The sequence below is a fragment of the Somniosus microcephalus genome, chromosome 2 (genome assembly GCF_052327205.1).
Source record: "Somniosus microcephalus isolate GS21.2 chromosome 2, FLI_Smic_1.0, whole genome shotgun sequence".
Classification (NCBI taxonomy): domain Eukaryota; kingdom Metazoa; phylum Chordata; class Chondrichthyes; order Squaliformes; family Somniosidae; genus Somniosus; species Somniosus microcephalus.
Window position 1 is genome coordinate 208,847,809 of NC_140988.1, and position 18,741 is coordinate 208,866,549.

At 48.0% G+C, this 18,741-nt stretch overlaps 1 protein-coding gene across 3 annotated transcripts in view; it reads right to left on the reverse strand.

Moving 5' to 3' along the window:
• The window catches only part of LOC147123188 (RELT-like protein 1), a 142,771-nt gene that overhangs the window by 11,775 nt on the left and 112,255 nt on the right, over positions 1–18,741 (reverse strand). For all 3 annotated transcript variants that reach the window (XM_085968483.1, XM_085968475.1, XM_085968488.1), the window contains 2 exons: positions 10,973–11,117; positions 5,623–5,668 (listed from right to left, as the gene is read on the reverse strand). In XM_085968483.1, the coding sequence (XP_085824609.1) occupies positions 5,636–5,668; positions 10,973–11,117 (178 nt within the window). In that variant the 3' untranslated portion in view covers positions 5,623–5,635. The remainder of the gene's footprint in view (positions 1–5,622; positions 5,669–10,972; positions 11,118–18,741) is intronic.

Genomic DNA, 18,741 nt, shown 5'->3' on the forward strand with positions numbered 1-18,741 from the left:
CCCGGTCAACCCCATCTTCACCTTGATTACACAAACTTGAGTAACCTGACACACAATTGGTCTAGTCATCAGGGAGATCAAGGCCATCATCATCTGCCCCACCACAAACTCCACTCCTTTGCCACTGATTCCATCACCTTCCCCAGGCTGAACCAAACTGGTCACAATTGTAGCGTCCTGTTTGACACTGAACTGAGCTTTAAACCCGATATTTTATTGATCGCCAAGATAACTTACTTCCACCTCTAATATTTCCTGCCTCTATGCCTGAACCTCTTATCCATCTCTTTCTCACCTCCAGACTGGATTACTCTAACACACCTGGTTTGCCTCCCAGCCACAATAAACTCTGACCCGTCCAAAACTCTGCCGGATGTGGCCTGTCCTGTACCAAGTCCTACGCACTCACCTGCACTGGATCCCTTTCCCCCAACGCATTCAATTCAAAATCCTTGTCCTCATCCATAAATCCTCCCATGGCTTTGCCCCATTTCATCACTATAATCTCCTATCCTCGAACCCCTCTGGCCTTCTATAACCCAACTTAAATTTCTCCACCACTGGCAGCAAAGCCTTATGTTGCCTCAGTCTTACAGTTCTGAACTCCCACCCCAAATCTCTTCGCCTATGCATCTCACTTGCTAACTTTAAAAAGCTCATCAAAATCCACCTATTTGACCTAGCCTCCAGTTACCTCTCCAATCTCTTCCTTCTTGGATTGGTGTCTGTTTCCTTGACACCTATGTGAAGTGCCTTGGGACATTTTTACATTAAAGATTCTATACAAATGCAAGTTGTTGTAATCATAGTCTGTGCGGTTATGCAATTCTAAAGAATCGACAGACAAAGCTCTTAAATGGTGACATCCCTTGAAGTAATGTGCTTAAATAAAAACAGAAAATGCTGGAGAAACTCAGCAGGTCAGGCAGCATCTGTGAAGAGAGAAGTAATGTGCTTATTCTACTGTACATGGAAGATAAATGAATCACAAAGAATGAAGACAATGAAAGGTGATGTAAGAAAAAGGAGTCTTACCATCAAGTAACTTTAAAGTAAGCTTTAAGTAACTTATAAACACACTATATACAAGAGAGGTCTTTACCATGCCTCTGGTAGAAGCCTCTTACAATACTGAACAGACCAGTATTTAAAGCAGTCCAACAGGAAGTGACATATGACAGGAAGTGAGGTATGTACACAGTTCATAGTTCACAGTTCACAGGAAGTGATGACATAACTTCCCAGAAGTTATTATTATTATCACATTCTTCCCTCCTGCAGGATTAGGAGGCTGTGGTCTACCTTTTGGTCCACAGCCGCCGAACAAGGAAGAGTCGCACCCGTTTGGATTCCCGTCGTAGAAGGTCGCTGGTCCGCTTACATGCGGTTGGCCATTTGTCAAGAGTCTGTGTGGCCTGGGTTGCCCTGTGAAGGGTCGGGGAGATCATGGCTTCGAGTACGAGCCCCAATAGGTTCAAAGTCGGACTGCCTCTGTTCAGAGGGAGGTGCAGAGCTGGTCTGTGGCGGATCAGTACTTTCATGCGCGGTACTGGGAGGGTCACAACCTTGAGTACGGGGTTCTACCGGCACCAAGCTAGTTGGTGTCCGATCAGGATCCTGGAGAGGGGTACCCGATAGGTCCCAAGAGTTTCCTGGTGAAATGCCATCACCCGATGTCCCACTAGGTCCTGGTGGGCAGGGAGCCAGATCCCGTAATGATACGGTAGATTCTCGGCCGTCGGAATATCGTATGTTTGCATAGGTGGGGTTGGCATTGGTTAGTTCGACCTCGTCTACGAGAGGGTCATATTTAGACGTCCGAACGTATCTTCGGAGTAATACAGGTCCAGGAGTAGTTAGCCATGACGGGAGTGATGTCCCATGAGATGAGCGACGCTGGAATCCAAAGAACCGCTCATGAGGTGTAGTATTTGTGGCTGTAGAAAGCAGGGACCGTATAGAGTGCAATGCATCCGGAAGCACTGTTTCCCATTGCTGGTCTGGTAGGCCCCGAGATCTTAAAGCGAGACGTACGGAATTCCAGATGATACCGTTATACCTCTCTACCTGCCCATTTCCGATGGGATGGTATGGTGTTGTTTTGCTTGTAGCAATTCCCCGTTCCGAGAGGTAGTCCTTGAGTTCCCTTGACATAAAGGATGGACCCCGATCTGAGTGAATATAAGCCGGCATGCCACAGAGAGAAAATACCTGCTCAAGGCAGCAGATTACTGTGGACGCCAGCATATTGGAGCAGGGGAAGGCAAACGGAAAACGTGAATATTCGTCGATCATGGTGAGCAAATATGTGTTCCGAGTTGAAGAGGGCACTGGGCCCTTAAAATTGATGCTAAGTCGTTGCATCGGTTGGGTTGCATGTAGGAGTATACCATCTGAGGGGCGGAAGAACTGAGGTTTTAATTCCGCACAAAGCCGGCATTCTGAGCATATTTTCTTTACATCTCCAGTGGAAAAAGGGAGATTCCGTGATCGTACGAAATGTAGCATGCGCGTAACGCCAGGATGACACAATCCATTGTGGACATCCATGAGAGTAGAGGATGACATAGTGGAGCAGAATGCCCGTGAGGGTGTCCGGGGCCACATTCTCCTTGCCAGGCCGATAGAGAATGGTATAACCAAAAGAGGCCAGTTCCATCCTCCAAAGTTGTATTTTATTATTCTTAATTTTGGTTCGTTTTCGATTATCGAGCATGAAGGCGACTGATCGTTGGTCCGTGATCAATGTAAAGTGCTGGCGAGCTAGAAAATGGTTCCACTTCCGTACTGCCTCTATGATGGCTGTGGCTTCTTTCTCAACCGGAGGATAATGTAGCTCGGCACCTTGTAAGGTCCTGGACATAAATGCTACAGGACGACCTTCCTGATTCAGAGTAGCCGAGATCGCCACCTCCGAGGCATCACATTCAACCACGAAAGGGAGATTCTCATCGATGGAGTGAAGAGCCGCTTTCTCCAACTGTTTTTTGAGAAGGTTAAAGGCTGCAACAGCTGCTGTTCCCAGTGGAAATGATCCAGCATGCAGCAAGGGTTGGATTTTGTCCGAAAAATGAGGAATCCATTTAGCGTAGTATGCAAACAGACCGAGAGCCTGACGTAAAGAAGCCGGATTCTTAGGTGATGGGAGCTCTTGGAGCGGGCGAAGTCTTTCTGGGTCTGGCTTAATGATACCATTGCCTACGCAGTAGCCAAGGATGTTGATGGTCAGTTGCGACTCAACAGATTTGGATTCATTCAGGGTCAAATTACGGCGATGGAGGGCATCCCGAAATTTTTGGAGGTTGGCGCCGTGTTCCTGTTGATCGTGACCTGCAATGGTAATGTTATCAAGATAGGGAAAAGTGTCCCTTAGGTTTTCCTGCTTAACCAGGCCATCCATTGCCCGTTGGAAGACAGCCACTCCATTAGTAACCCCGAATGGGAGGCGACGAAATTGGTACAGCCGTCCATTAGCCTCAAAGGCCGTGTACTGCTTATCTGAGACCTTCAAGGGTACCTGATGATAGGCACTTTTTAAATCGTAAGTTGAGAACACTTTGTATTCGGACAGTTTATTAACCATATCATCAATGCGTGGCAATGGGTAGGCGTCCAAGTCGGTATATTGATTGATGGTTTGCGAATAATCGATGCATAGTCGCTGTGTGTGAGGTTTTAGAGGGTTCTTGACAATGACGACTTGAGCCCGCCAGGGCGACGAACATGGTTCGATGATATCCTCTGCTAGAAGTCGAGAGATTTCAGCCGCAATAAAAGATTGGTCTTCCTGATTAAAGCGCCGCGATTTCGTTATTGTTGGTTTGCATCGAGGCGGAATACTGGCAAATAATGAGGGTTCATCAAGTGAAGCTGCTGACAATGCACAAAACGGTAATTTAGACGGTATATTAGAAATAGTAAGTCCGGGTTTGGATCCACCAAACTCAATGGTGAGTTTCTTATGCTGTTTTTGGAAGTCCAACCCTAAGAGGAGATCACTACATAAGACCTTGAGCGCCGAAAGTCGGGTGGAGGGATACATACGACCATGAAGTGTCATATCAACAACACAAAAGCCGGAGATTCTGGTATTAAGTGATGACTGAGCCATCGCAATTGCCTGGTCCGATGGGAAGACATGTAGTTTCAATTTCGCAACAATCTGTTCCTTAATGAAACTATCAGTACTTCCTGAATGAATTAAGGCATCTAAGGTATGCCCTTTAATTGAAATTTTTGTGGCTGCATGAGACAGGTTCTGTGGGCAAGCAGCTGTAATTGGTGTCGTTGCACAGAGAGTGGCTAAAACTCTCGGTGTGCCTCTTCGGGAGAGAGCTCGAGAGGAAGCTTGATAGGTCCTAGCTGGAGCATCTTGATAGGCCTTAATTGGGGCAGTTCGGTAGGCCTTAGCTGGATTGGCCCTCGTAGAGGCCCTTGATAGGCAAACTTTAGCAAAGTGTCCTTTTTTTTTTTGCAATAACTGCAGATTGCATTGCGAGCAGGGCAGGTTTTCCTAGGGTGAAAAGCATCTCCACAAAAGAAGCACTCCTTCCTAGATTGTCAAGAGGCTGCTAAAGTGGGGTCATCCTCCTCCTCTTCATCAGAATTATCAGAATTAGATTCCCCCATGATAGGGTTCACCCGAGACCGCTTGAATTGTCTGGTTGCAGCTACAGCAGCAGATCGAGATCTGGGCAGCTGATAGAGGTCTGCATTTCTCTTTGCCAAATCCAGAGAACAAGCTAGGTCAAAAGCTTTTTGTAGCTCAAGTGTTTTACTTTCTAGTAGACGCTGGCGTATAAATGGAGAGGCAATCCCGCAGATGAAAGCATCACGAATCATTTCTTTGCGGTACAGCTCAGCTGAGGCTGCCTGAAAGTTACAATCTATGCTGAGCCTGCGAAATTCTTGCAGGAATTCGTCAATTGATTCCCCTGGCCCTTGTTGGGCTGTGGCCAGTAGATGTCTAGCATAGACCTCATTTGGGGTCTTGGCATACAGTTTCTTAAGTGCCCGAATCACCTCATCGTAATTATCCCATTCATCAACATATTCGAACACTTTTGGGGTCACATAATTGATAAGTATCCTCAATCTAGCAGGAGCATCCGCTTTACATTCATCCAGAAAATTCTCAAAAGTACGGTACCAATGCTTCCATACCCTGCCAGCTGCTGGTGTATTCGGGTCCAAGTCCAGACGAATAGGTCTAAGGATTCTCTCCATGATGGGTGGTTCCCTGGATCCTTAACTCCGAGTTTGTCCGAAGGTCTAGTATTTGTGAGTGTAAATTTAAGTTACTTAAATTGATGTAAGAAAAAGGAGTCTTATCATCAAGTAACTTTAAAGTAAGCTTTAAGTAACTTATAAACACACTATATACAAGAGAGGTCTTTACCATGCCTCTGGTAGAAGCCTCTTACAATACTGAACAGACCAGTATTTATACCAGTCTAACAGGAAGTGACATATGACAGGAAGTGAGGTATGTACACAGTTCATAGTTCACAGGACGTGGTGACATAACTTCCCGGAAGTTATTATTATTATCACAAAAGGCACCCATAATGCAATATCTTTCACACTTCTAGAAATATCAGGAGTGAAAAGAAAATGCCTTACCTGGTTACGAAACTCATTGCACAGCTTCTGTTTCCTGTGAAGCCCCCTGAAAAGAAAATCCTAACATTACAGAAATATTAAAACAGTGAACAACATACTTCTGAAAACACAAGATCAGTTAAGTGTGATATCAAAGCAGAATACATCGAAAATGTCAAATATCTTCTGTAACAGGTAGCCTGGAGGCACTTTTAATTATAGGCAATCCTCACTACAACCAACCACCAGCAAGGGAGAGGAGCCTTGTATAGATTACACAAAATAGACAGACTTTAACATACATGAGGTCCCAACTTCGTTTTAATCTTATACGTGCTTTACAACACAGAACCACACATCCAATCCATCCTGATCAGCTAAATACAAATTACGAAGCAGCTACATAAATCCTACTTACAAGAACCTACCAGCTTTAGATTAACTCTTGCCCTGCCTAGGAAACTTGAAATACACACTGTTGGCATAAACTCTTTTAGTAACAAGTATTCACAAAAAGGTTATGTGGTAAACCACTTTTATCGTTACACTATAGTTATCACTGTTGTATTGTTATCACCGTTATCACTGTTGTATCACGATACGAGGTCGCCTCTTGTCGCGCTGTTATACCTGGGCTGACCACCTCCGACTCCGCCCATGGCTCCACCTACCTGCCCAGGTATAAAGGTAGTCGACTGGCTGGTATTCCTCCTTGTTGGACCCGATCACCCACGAGGGTGGGCTCTGTTATTTAGTCAATAAAAACCTTTAGTTACGTTCCTAACTCGTCGCCTTTTATTGGACGAATTGATAGGTATATCAATTTTATTGACTAAATTTTAAAGATGTCTACTACTGGCCAGCCAGAAGCCCTCCCAGAAGCACAGCCACAGCAGCTTTCAGACACCGGGCTACGCCAGCCACACCAGCCGGCTTGGCTGCAAGCCCTCAAACCACCGTACCTGGATCTAAACCCACAGGCAGCAAACTCAGCCCTCAACTTCAAACACTGGCTGGACTGCTTCGAATCCTACCTGGAAGAATCCGGCGTCCCGCAGAGATCCAAACTAAGACTTCTGAACGCCCAAGCGAGCCCGAGAGTATACGCACGCATCCAGGACACGACTACATACGAAGCCGCTATCAACCTACTGAAACAGCAGTACCGCAGCCCGGTAAATTACATGTACACCAGGCACCTCCTAAGATCCCGCCCGCAACAGCCAGGAGAGTCTGTAGCTGAATTTTTACGGGCGCTAAGAGCACTCGGCAGGAACTGTGACTTTAAAGCGGTGACGGCTGTTGAAAATACGGAAGATAATATCCGCGATGCCTTTGTGAAAGGCCTACGGTCCGACTACTCACGGCAAAGACTGTTTGAAGCTAAAGACCTCGACCTGGACAAAGCTGAAGCCCTCGCTCTCTCCCTGGAGGTGGCCCATCAGGACCAGGAGGCGTTTTCCAGGTACTGCTCGCGACCCTGGGACTCGGGCCCGACCCCTACCGCAATACCCTTCGCAGCGCCGCCCCCGGGACCTACCTCAGCGTCGGCGTCCCGGACCCGACCGGGCCCGCCACCGTCTCCGACATCGGGCACCTGCGATCGGGCCGCCGGCTGCTTCTTTTGCGGCCAGGAGAAGCACCCGAGGTCGCGCTGCCCAGCCAGGAACTCTACCTGCGCAACCTGCAGGAAGAAAGGCCACTTCTCTAAGGCCTGCAGGAGCAGATCTTCAGAGGCCAGCAGTGCCTCATGCGAACTGTGGGGGCGGCCATCTTCTTTCACGGCAACTGAGGCCAGCATCCCCACACGTGAGTCATGGGGGCGGCCATCTTTGATCAAGGCAACCGACCCCAATAGTGCCTCATGTGAGTTATGGGGGCAGCCATCTTCTCCGCCATTTTGTCCTACCTCGTGGGAGACGCCATTTTACCCACCACGCCCGACTGCCACCGGGCCCCCGGACCCGACGACCGCCTCGCCCGCAGACGACAACGACTCGCTTACCTACACACTAGCCTCCGTCACGCTGGATCAAGCCCGCCCACACCACCTGTCCAAGTCGATGATGGACATCAAAGTAAACGGCCACGCCACGACCTGCCTGTTCGACAGCGGAAGCACGGAGAGCTTCATCCACCCAGACACGGTGAGCCACTACTCCCTCCCTGTCCTGCCAACGCGCAACCGAATCTCGATGGCATCGAGGTCCCACGCCACGGACATTAGCGGCTACTGTGCTGTGACCTTGTCGGTTAAGGGTACAGAGTATAAAAATTTTAAACTCCTCGTCCTCCCCCAGCTCTGCGCTGCCGTCCTACTAGGGCTGGACTTCCAATCCCACCTCCAAAGTGTAACCCTAGCATACGGTGGACCCCTCCCCCCACTCACAGTCGACAACCAGCGAAGGTTAAACCGCCCACCGCGTAACACCTGCAGCCTATCCACCCTCAAGGTGCCGCCACCTTCCCTGTTCGCTAACCTCACCCCCGACTGCAAACCCGTCGCTACCAAGAGCAGGCGGTACAGCGCTGGGGACAGAGCTTTCATTAGCTCTGAGGTGCAGCGTCTCCTGAAGGAGGGCATCATCGAGGGGAGCAACAGCCCCTGGCGTGCCCAGGTCGTGGTCGTTAAGACCGGCGATAAAAATCGCCTGGTCATCGACTACAGCCAGACCATAAACAGATACACCCAGCTGGACGCATACCCCCTTCCCCGCATATCTGACATGGTCAATCAGATTGCACAATACCGCGTATTCTCGACCATCGACCTTAAGTCGGCCTACCACCAACTCCCTATCCACCCCGAGGACCGCCAGTACACCGCCTTCGAGGCGAATGGGCGCCTATACCACTTCCTTAGGGTCCCGTTCGGTGTCACCAACGGGGTCTCGGTCTTCCAAAGGGAGATGGACCGGATGGTTGACCAGAACGGACTGCAGGCCACATTCCCCTACCTAGATAACGTCACCATCTGCGGCCGCGACCGGCAGGACCACGACGTGAATCGGGAGAAATTTCTCCGTACAGCCCAACGGCTGAACCTCACCTACAATAAGGAGAAATGTGTGTTTAACACCTCGCGCCTTGCCATCCTTGGCTGTGTAGTAGAGAACGGACTCATCGGCCCCGACCCCGAAAGAATGCGCCCCCTCATGGAGCTACCCCTCCCCCACTGCCCTAAGGCACTTAAGAGAACCCTGGGGCTCTTCGCCTACTATGCCCAATGGGTGCCCAATTATGCGGACAAAGCCAGACCCCTCATGAAGTCCACATCCTTCCCCCTTACGGAGGAAGCGTGCGCAGCCTTCTCCCTCATTAAGGGAGACATTGCCAAGGCCACTATGCACGCAGTGGATGAGTCCATCCCCTTCCAAGTCGAGAGCGATGCATCTGACTTCGCCCTAGCCGCCACCCTTAACCAGGAGGGGAGACCGGTGGCCTTCTTCTCAAGGACCCTACAGGGCCCTGAGATCCGACACTCGTCGGTCGAGAAGGAGGCCCAGGCGATTGTGGAGGTGGTACGACGCTGGAGGCACTACCTGGCAGGCAAACGATTTACCCTCCTTACCGACCAACGTTCGGTCGCTTTTATGTTTAATAACAAGCTGAGGGGCAAAATCAAGAATGACAAGATCTTGAGGTGGAGAATCGAGCTCGCCACCTACGATTATGATATCTTGTACCGGCCAGGTAAGCTGAACGAACCCCCCGATGCTCTGTCACGAATTACATGCGCCAGCGCGCAAAGTGATAGACTTCAGACCCTCCACAACGACCTCTGCCACCCCGGGGTCACCAGACTTTACCACTTCATTAAGGCCCGCAACCTGCCCTACTCCATCGAGGAGGTCAGGACCATAACCAGGAACTGCCAGACCTGTGCCGAGTGCAAACCGCACTTCTTTAGGCCGGACAGAGCAAGCCTGATCAAGGCCACCCGCCCCTTCGAGCGCCTGAGCATCGACTTTAAGGGGCCCCTCCCGTCCTCTGACCGTAATGTGTACTTCCTCAACATTGTTGATGAGTACTCCCGTTTCCCCTTTGCCTTCCCCTGCCCAGACATGACCAGTACCACGGTCATTAAATGCCTGAACGACCTCTTCGCCTTGTTCGGGTTCCCAAACTATATACATAGTGACCGGGGCCTCCTCTTTCATGAGCGAGGAACTCCGTCAGTTCCTACTAGCGAGAGGTATTGCAGCAAGTAGGACCACCAGCTACAACCCCCGAGGGAACGGCCAGGTGGAAAGAGAGAACGCGACGGTATGGAAGGCCGTCCTCTTAGCCTTAAAGTCTAAGGGCCTCCCAACCTCCCGCTGGCAGGAAGTCCTCCCGACAGCGCTGCACTCCATCCGGTCACTACTTTGCACTGCCGTTAACGCCACCCCCCATGAACGATTGTTTGTTTTCCCCAGGAAGTCGACTACGGGAACCACTCTACCAACCTGGCTGACCTCTCCGGGGCCCGTCTTGCTGCGAAAGCACGTGAGGGCCCATAAAACAGACCCCCTGGTCGAGAGGGTGAACCTCCTGCACGCCAACCCCCAGTACGCCTACGTGGCTTACCCAGACGGGCGGGAGGACACGGTCTCCTTACGAGACCTCGCACCCTCGGGCACTCCGGAGACACCACCTTTACCCCCCCCCACCACCCCCCCAATTCCAGCCCAGGTAGACGGCATGCCAGAACCCCACGAGCCTTCGCCGACCACGCAGACACCAGCACTAACACCGGATAATGCAGCACCGCCGCTGCGACGATCGGAGAGGCTTACGAGGCCTCCGGACAGACTGACATACCAGAACTGGTAGTACACTTCACCCCGCCGGACTCAAATCTAAACAAGGGGTGAATGTGGTAAACCACTTTTATCGTTACACTATAGTTATCACTGTTGTATTGTTATCACCGTTATCACTGTTGTATCACGATACGAGGTCGCCTCTTGTCGCGCTGTTATACCTGGGCTGACCACCTCCGACTCCGCCCATGGCTCCACCTACCTGCCCAGGTATAAAGGTAGTCGACTGGCTGGCATTCCTCCTTGTTGGACCCGATCACCCACGAGGGTGGGCTCTGTTATTTAGTCAATAAAAACCTTTAGTTACGTTCCTAACTCGTCGCCTTTTATTGGACGAATTGATAGGTATATCAGGTTACATGATTTTAATAAAAGGTCTCTGATTAAAAGTTGCACATTACTTCAAATACTATGTTACAATAAACTTGGGAGATTTGCAGAATGAATTCTGACTGGTTATAGAAAAGTGCATAATTTACAATATTGCAGAAATAATTCCCACTATTTGACAGATAGCAATCACGTCTTGTAGTTTTAAGTTAAAATCTCTCCAACCTTTCACTCACCTCTTTTACATCCAGTTTCCCTGGTGAGCTTGGCACTTCTTGGTTGCCTGAATTTGCACAGGTACTAGTACCATCTGGAGGTGCTGAAAGCAACCCCTTTTGATCATGAGAACGTGATTTTGGATCTACATGTGTAACACGAAACCTAGGAGGATAAACAGTCAGTAAAAATTCCAGTTTACAGTGGGAACGGGTCATACACAGTATTGTACAAATACCTGATTGTTATTTACATCTAACCTCATCCCTCTTCCCAGCAATAATCTGAATTCTAATACTCCTGAAACATGTATTACTCGCCAAATGAAAATGCACTCTTAATGCATTGTTCCTCCCTACTCTCTCCTCCCTCCCCTTCCCACTCTGTGTCCTTCAGGCAACCTGGCCAACTGAACTTGAGAATTTGCCACAACAGAGAACCCACATCTTGTAACTCGGTGCTCAGTTTGTTGCCATATAAATTAACTTTACCCACCAGATGGCCACAAGGCTTTTTAAGTGTGGATTTATGCAATTCACCTGCCTTACTTCTCTTTCTGCAGCCCCCACCCTCCACGCACACCCCACCTGCCCCCATCCCACAAAGCAAAAATCAAAACTATGGCTCCTACATATACTGTAGATAAAGAGTTGCTATTGGAGCTGCCTCAGCAATTGCTGCCACCAAGACTTTAGGGTTCAATATAGAGAACTCGATACCCTCTTCCCAACTGGAGGCCCTTTTTGTGCCCAAGACATGCTATTTCATTCATGACTTTATGAATTGGAAAAATACTTTGATGCAAAGAGCTCAATCTATTGCAATAGAAGATTTCTATATTTAATATGGCAACAACCTATTTTCACTTGCATCTTAATTATACATAAAATGTAATTATTCAAACACACACACACTCATTCAAGGGCAGACAGTGACAGCTAAGAGGCGAATGTTGCACTACACTGAAAGAATGGGGGACAACCATATCAGTCATATTGTCACAGTGAAATTATTTTCCATATATTCAGCCTCCACATACTGTATAAATAAATTTGCAGCAAAGTAATAGGTATATAAAACAGAAAATGGTGGAAGTGCTCAATGTTAATTTTAAAGAGAAAATGGTTAATGTTTAAGGGTTATACCCTTAATCTCTCTTTCAGATGCTGGTTGACCTGCTGTCCACCATTTTCTGCTTTTATTTCATATTCTCAGTTGCTAACTGTTCATGTTATTCCTAGTAAAATAATAAAAGGTAATTAACTCAAGGGTCTTACTTCCGAATCAGTTTGAGCACAAAACCCCAAACGCTCATCATGATCACCTTATCACCCTACATGTCGCCTAATAATAAATTTACCCAAAATTGTGGAATTTCTGCAATCGTGTCTAAATCAAAAAGGTAGGGGACTATAAACAGCTATGTAATATTTTCTGTCCAAAGGTAAAACCACAGGCATAGTAATCGCAACACAAATTCATCTCAAAAACAATTTTGACATTAAAAACCTCAAAACATTGTTAGGTTAGGACTGTCCAGTTACAGTAACACAATACAGGGAGAGTCAATCGCCAGGGCATGAAGCTCATTTACTCAGAAAACATTTCCCCTGTGTACTGTGTCAGTAATGTCTATTAAAGACTGGAGTGATTATTTGCACCGCATTTTTGACTCTCTGCGTATGCGCGCTCGATCCGGTCTCACATGCTCAGTACCCAACGGTGCGGCGGCGGCCTACACCGCCATGTTTCATTCCACTCGCCTCCGTGCGGAGAAGGTCAAGTTGATGGCCAGGGGTGGGGGGGGGGGGGGGAAGAAAAGAGAGAGGAGATCGGAGGGGAGAGAGAAAGGGAGAGGGGAGGGGGGAAGAGAGAGAAAAAGAGAGAGAGAGAGAGAGAGGATAGGAGGGGGGAGTGAGAGAGTGAGATTGGAGGGGGGGGGAGAGAGGGGGTATAGGAGGGGGGAAGAGAGAGAGGGGGGTAACAGAGGGGGGAGAGAGAGAGAGAGAGAGAGAGAGAGAGAAGGGATCAGAGGGGGAAGGGAGAGAGAGAGAGAGAGAGAAAAAGAGAGAGGGAGATCAGAGGGGGGAGGGAGAGAGAGAGAGAGAGAGAGAGAGAGAGGATCAGTGGGCGAAGCGAGAAAGGGGATCGGAGGGGGAAGTGAGAGAGAGAGAGAGAGAGAGAGAGAGAGAGAGAGAGGGAGGATCGGAGGGGAGAGAGCGAGGGGATCGGAGGGAGAGAGAGAGAGAGAGAGAGAGAGAGAGAGGGAGAGAGAGGGAATTGGAGAGGGGGGAGAGGGGGAAGAGAGAGGGGGATCGGAGAGGGGTGAAGATAGGGATCGGTGGGGGGGGGGGAAGAGAGAGAGAGAGAGAGAGAGAGAGAGAGAGAGAGAGATTCAGGGGCAGAGGGGGGAGAGAGAGAGAGGGGGATCCGAGGGAAGGAGAGAGAGGGGGGGACCCGAGGAAAGGAGAGAGAGAGGGGGATCCGAGGGAAGGAGAGAGAGGGGGGACCCGAGGAAAGGAGAGAGAGAGGGGGATCCGAGGGAAGGAGAGGGAGAGAAAGGGGGGGGATCCGAGGGAAGCAGAGAGAGGGGGGATCCGAGGGAAGGAGAGAGAAGGGATCGGAGGGGGGGGTGGGAAAGAGAGAGAGAAGGAGGGAGGGAGAGAGAAGGAGGGAGAGAGAAGGAGGGAGAGAGAAGGGATCCGAGGAAGGATCGGAGAGGGGAGAGAGAGAGAGAGAGAGAGAGAGAGAGAGAGAGAGAAAGGAAGGGGTTCAGGGGCAGAGGGGAGCAGAGAGAGGGGATCGGAGGGGGGAAAGAGAGAGGTCCAAATCCCAATCAAAATCTGGCTCAAAATATTTGACAGCATAATCCTGCCCATTGCACTGTACGGTAGTGAAGTATGGGGCCCGCTAAATCACCAAAGCTACACTAAATGGGAAAAACACACAATAGAAGCCCTACATGCAGAATTCTGCCGAAGCATCCTTCGCACCCAAAGAAAAACGCCAACAAATGCATGCAGAGCCGAACTAGGCAGATACCCACTGATAATAAACATCCAAAAACGAGCACTAAACTTCCTAAATCACCTCAAATCTAGCTCCCCAGACACCCTTCATTTCAAAGCCTTTCAGACCCAAGAGCTAAACCCAGAAAAGAGTCCCCTGAGTCAGCTGCTACTGAAACTAAGTACTCAGCCGGACCCTGACCAGCCCCAGACCAACACAGCCGTCCAAACACCAATCCGAGTGAACCAAATCATTAAAAAATGCAAAGAAACCTACCTGGAACATTGGAACAAAATAACCAAAAGCCAAAGCAGATTAGAATGTTACCGGGCCCTAAAAAGAGAATATAAACTGGCAGACTACCTCACGACCATCAGAGACACAAAACAGAGACAGACCCTCACCAGGTACAGACTAAGCGACCACCAACTGGAAATTGAAAAAGGCAGATACAAGAAATCCTGGCAGCCTAGAGAGAATAGAATATGCGATCAATGTCTGGCTGGCGAGGTTGAAACAGAAATGCATTTCCTCCTAAAATGCGAAAAATTCAACACATCAAGAAACATATTATTCAACAAGCTAAGCCAAACAACCCCAGATTTCAAGGAATTGGATGATCTGTCAAAATTGAGATTAGTCCTAGGAGAAGGAGACAGACCATACCTTGGGGCCAAATATGTAACAACATGTCACAACCTGAGGACTGTTTAAAAGTAAGACTGTTTAAAATTAATATTGAACGTACCAAATGAAGTAGAAAGACTGTTTAAAATTAATATTGTTTAAAAGTAATATTGTATGTACCCAACAAATGTCAAATCGATTGACACCTACAGAATGTTGGAAAACTGTACCTTTTTGCTATGTAAGCTTTGGCAATATGGTTCTCTGTAAACTTTCATGCCAATAAAGCATTTGAATTGAATTGAATTGAATTGAGAGAGAGAGAGAGAGAGAGAGAGAGAGAGAGAGAGAGAGAGAGAGAGGGGGAGGGAGGGAGGGAGAGAGAGAGAGAGGGGATCCGAGGGGGGGGGGGCGGGGGGGGGGGGAAAAGAGAGAGAGCGCGCGAGAGAGAGCACAGCTGAACTGACAGACTGTCTACCCATCAGAGCAGCAACCAGTATTCCCCTCCCCCACCGCACTGAGAGCACCCTCTTTCAGTTTCCCCCCGACATCAAAGACAGTGCAAGTAAACAGTCGAAGCAAAAGCTGATGAGAGGCCGGAGACTCTTTTTGCTGACTTGTGCAAAAATGGGAATATGAGTAATCTTATTTTTTTACTCAGATCAGTCCACTGTTTGGTGCAAATCAATCACCACACACTGTGTTCAGCATGAGAAAACCACTAATGGGGTCAAACTGAAAATAAGGGAATCAGAGGACCCTGATAGTGAAATGACAACAGTCAACATGTACAAAAATGGGACAATAATGGTGCAAGGCAACCTCAAAGACTTTGAAATGGCCTTCCAGACACTGAGAGGATTAGTAGAGAAGGGAAAGACCAGCCCCAGCGTAACTACCAGGGAGAAAGCCACACACACTCCCCCCACCACTTGCAGCTCACCAGGAGTAAAGCAGCTTAGCCAGGAGGTGAGTGAGCCCCCCAGTTCTGACCAGGCACACACCCTGTTGCCCCACAGCTCCCCGGTACAATTAAAGGAGCAGTTCACCCAGCTGGAGATAGAGCTGGTTAAGCTTAGAGAGACTGTCCTCACTCAGAATCAAGAGCAACACACAATAAAAGAGTTACAAAACCAGGTTGATAAACTGAAAAGCGATCAAGAAAGCAGCATTTCAGCACTAAAACAAGAGCAAAAGCAAGAGAGGGAGAGCTACATGAGAGAGCTGACTTCACTTGGGGAGCAGCTGAGAGAGCTGCAGAAGGACAGGGAGAGTCGCAGGGGAGAGATAGCTACATTGGCCCAGCAGCTGGAGGCCAGAGACAGCACAGTGCAGAACCTTATTGAGCAGCTGCACTCTTTCACTGAGCAACAGCAGCAGACCCACACTACAGGGAGTGCCACACAGACCAACCAGCACACTGAAGCCCAGTCTGCCCCCCCCCACTTTGGAATCACAGCCGAACCACCCAGCCTCCGTCTCACAAGAGGAGCGCACACACCAGACATGACCCCCCCAGTCCAACACACAACCTGAGTGTCCAGGCGAGAGTCACCAGCCAGTAAACACCAACAAGGCTGACATTGTAATACTGATAGACTCAAATGGGAAATTCCTCCAGGAGAAAAAGCTCTTCCCTAAACATAAAGTAGCCAAGCTCTGGTGCCCAACATCAGACAAAGCCCTGGAAATGTTGTCCACAAGCCACTTAGGCTCCCCCCAATACATCATAATACACACCGGCACTATTGACCTAAGGGCCCAACAGGAGAGGGTGGCAACATCGCTCCGAACAGTGATTGAGAAGGCAAGCACCACCTTCCCAAACACAAAGATCACTGTTTCCACACTGTTGCCGAGAAAAGACTTTCACCACAAAACAATCCACAAGGTAAATGCCAGCATATCACGAGATTGTGCATTAAAACAAAACGTGTACCTGGCCCAACATCCCACCCTCGATGTAGAATGTCTTTACGACCACGTCCATCTCCACAAGGAGCGAGTGCCCGTCTTTGCTAAGGCCCTGAAGGACGTCGCTCTTAACCGTGACCACACCCAGGCAATCCATTGACAGACATACAGCAGATGCTCAGCATCATCTGTTCCCGCCTTATGGAACAGGAAGTATAATGACTAGCCCATTTCACACCGGAAAAAAAAAAGGGGTATGATTGTTAGAAAGAGTTGCAGTTATATATTCTCAAGTATTTATAGACACTTGAAATGTTCTTTTTTCCTCATTTAACACGACAAACACACACATTCACTCACACACACACCTATTACAGTGAAAGACCAATCTTAACATGAAATCCTTGTGCATCTCAACCTGGAATATCCAAGGCCTACGCCCTTCTGTGTTTGGCTTGAAGAGCAGGACCTCAGAGTTCTTAGATGAAATCAAAGATCTGGACATTATCATTTTGCAAGAAACCTGGTGTAGAGGACAAGGGTCCACTGGTTGTCCCCCTGGGTACACAGAGCTGGTGGTCCCCTCCAATAAACTGCCAGGAGTAACCCAGGGCAGAGACTCTGGAGGCATACTGATTTGGTTTAAAGCAGAGCTTAGGAATTACATTGAATTTATGAAAAAGGGCGAAAATCATTTATGGCTCAAGATTAAGAAAGACATAATTTCTAGCATGCAAAATGTTTTCATTTGCGCAATCTATATCCCCCCTATAGAATCCCCGTACTTCAAAGAGGACACCTTCTCCAACATTGAGAGGGAGATTAACCATTTCCAGGCCCAGGGGAATGTGTTGATCTGTGGTGACCTCAACTCAAGAACTGGTGAAGAACCAGACTTTATCAGTACTCGGGAATAATTACATATTTGGGAATAACCATTTCGATCTTCCTTTTCATTCACACAGGAATAACTACGACAAACAGACAAATGCAAACAGAAAGCAGCTCCGTCGAAGCCTGGGTCTGTACATTGTCGATGGTAGATTCAGAGGGGACTCTCTAGGAAGATCGACCTATTCTTCACCTCTTGGCATCAGCACCGTAGACTATATGATTACAGATCTGGACCCATCCTCTTTCAGAGCATTCACAGTCAAACCACTAACACCTCTGTCAAATCACAGCCAAATTACTGCGTATCTTAAAAGGACAGAAACAACCAACACAGAAGCACAGCCCAGTAAGCTGTACAACATTAAAAAATCCTACAGATGGACCCAAAACAGCACTGAAAAATACCAGAAAGCAATTAGCAGTCAATCAACTCAATCTCTCTTGGACACCTTTCTGGAAAACACATACACTCACAATAAAGAAGGCATAAACCTGGCAGTGAATAACCTAAATAATATTTTTGATAATTCGGCATCAATGACGAACTTGAAATCTTCCAAGAGTAAATCCAAAACACAAAACCACGAAAAATAGTTTGATTCAGACTGTTATAACATGAGGAAAAAACTCAGAAAAATATCAAACCAAAAACACAGACAACCAGAAAACGAGGAATTACGCCTTGCTTATTGTCAGGCACTATGAATCCAAGGTTAAATTCCTCCTCTATGCAGATGACCTGGTTCTGCTATCACCAACTAAGGAGGGTCTACAGCAGAACCTGGATCTGCTGGAGTCGTTCTGCCAGACCTGGGCCCTGACAATAAATCCCCAAAAAACCAAAGTCCTTGTGTTCCAGCAAAGATCCAGACATCAGGGACCCAAAATAAATTTCACACTAGGAACAACCAAAATTGAACAAACCACTAACTACACATACTTGGGCTTAAAAATCAGTTCTACGGGAAATTTTCATTTGGCTTTGAATGAACTGAAAGAGAAAGCAAGAAGGGCTTTCTATGCCATTAAAAAGTCAATCCAAATAGAAATTCCAATTGGCATTTGCCTCAAAATTTTTAAATCAGTAATTGAACCAATTGCACTTTATGGCAGTGAGGTGTGGGGTCCGCTAACACAACAAGAATTTGCAAAATGGGACAAACATCCAATTGAGACCCTGCATGCAGAATTCTGTAAAAGTATCCTCCGGACTCAGAGGAAAACCGCAAACAATGCATGCAGGGCAGAATTAGGCCAATATCCACTACTAATTAATATCCAAAAAAGAGCCATCAAATTTTGGAAACATCTAAAAATGAGCAACCCCCACTGCTATCATTACAAA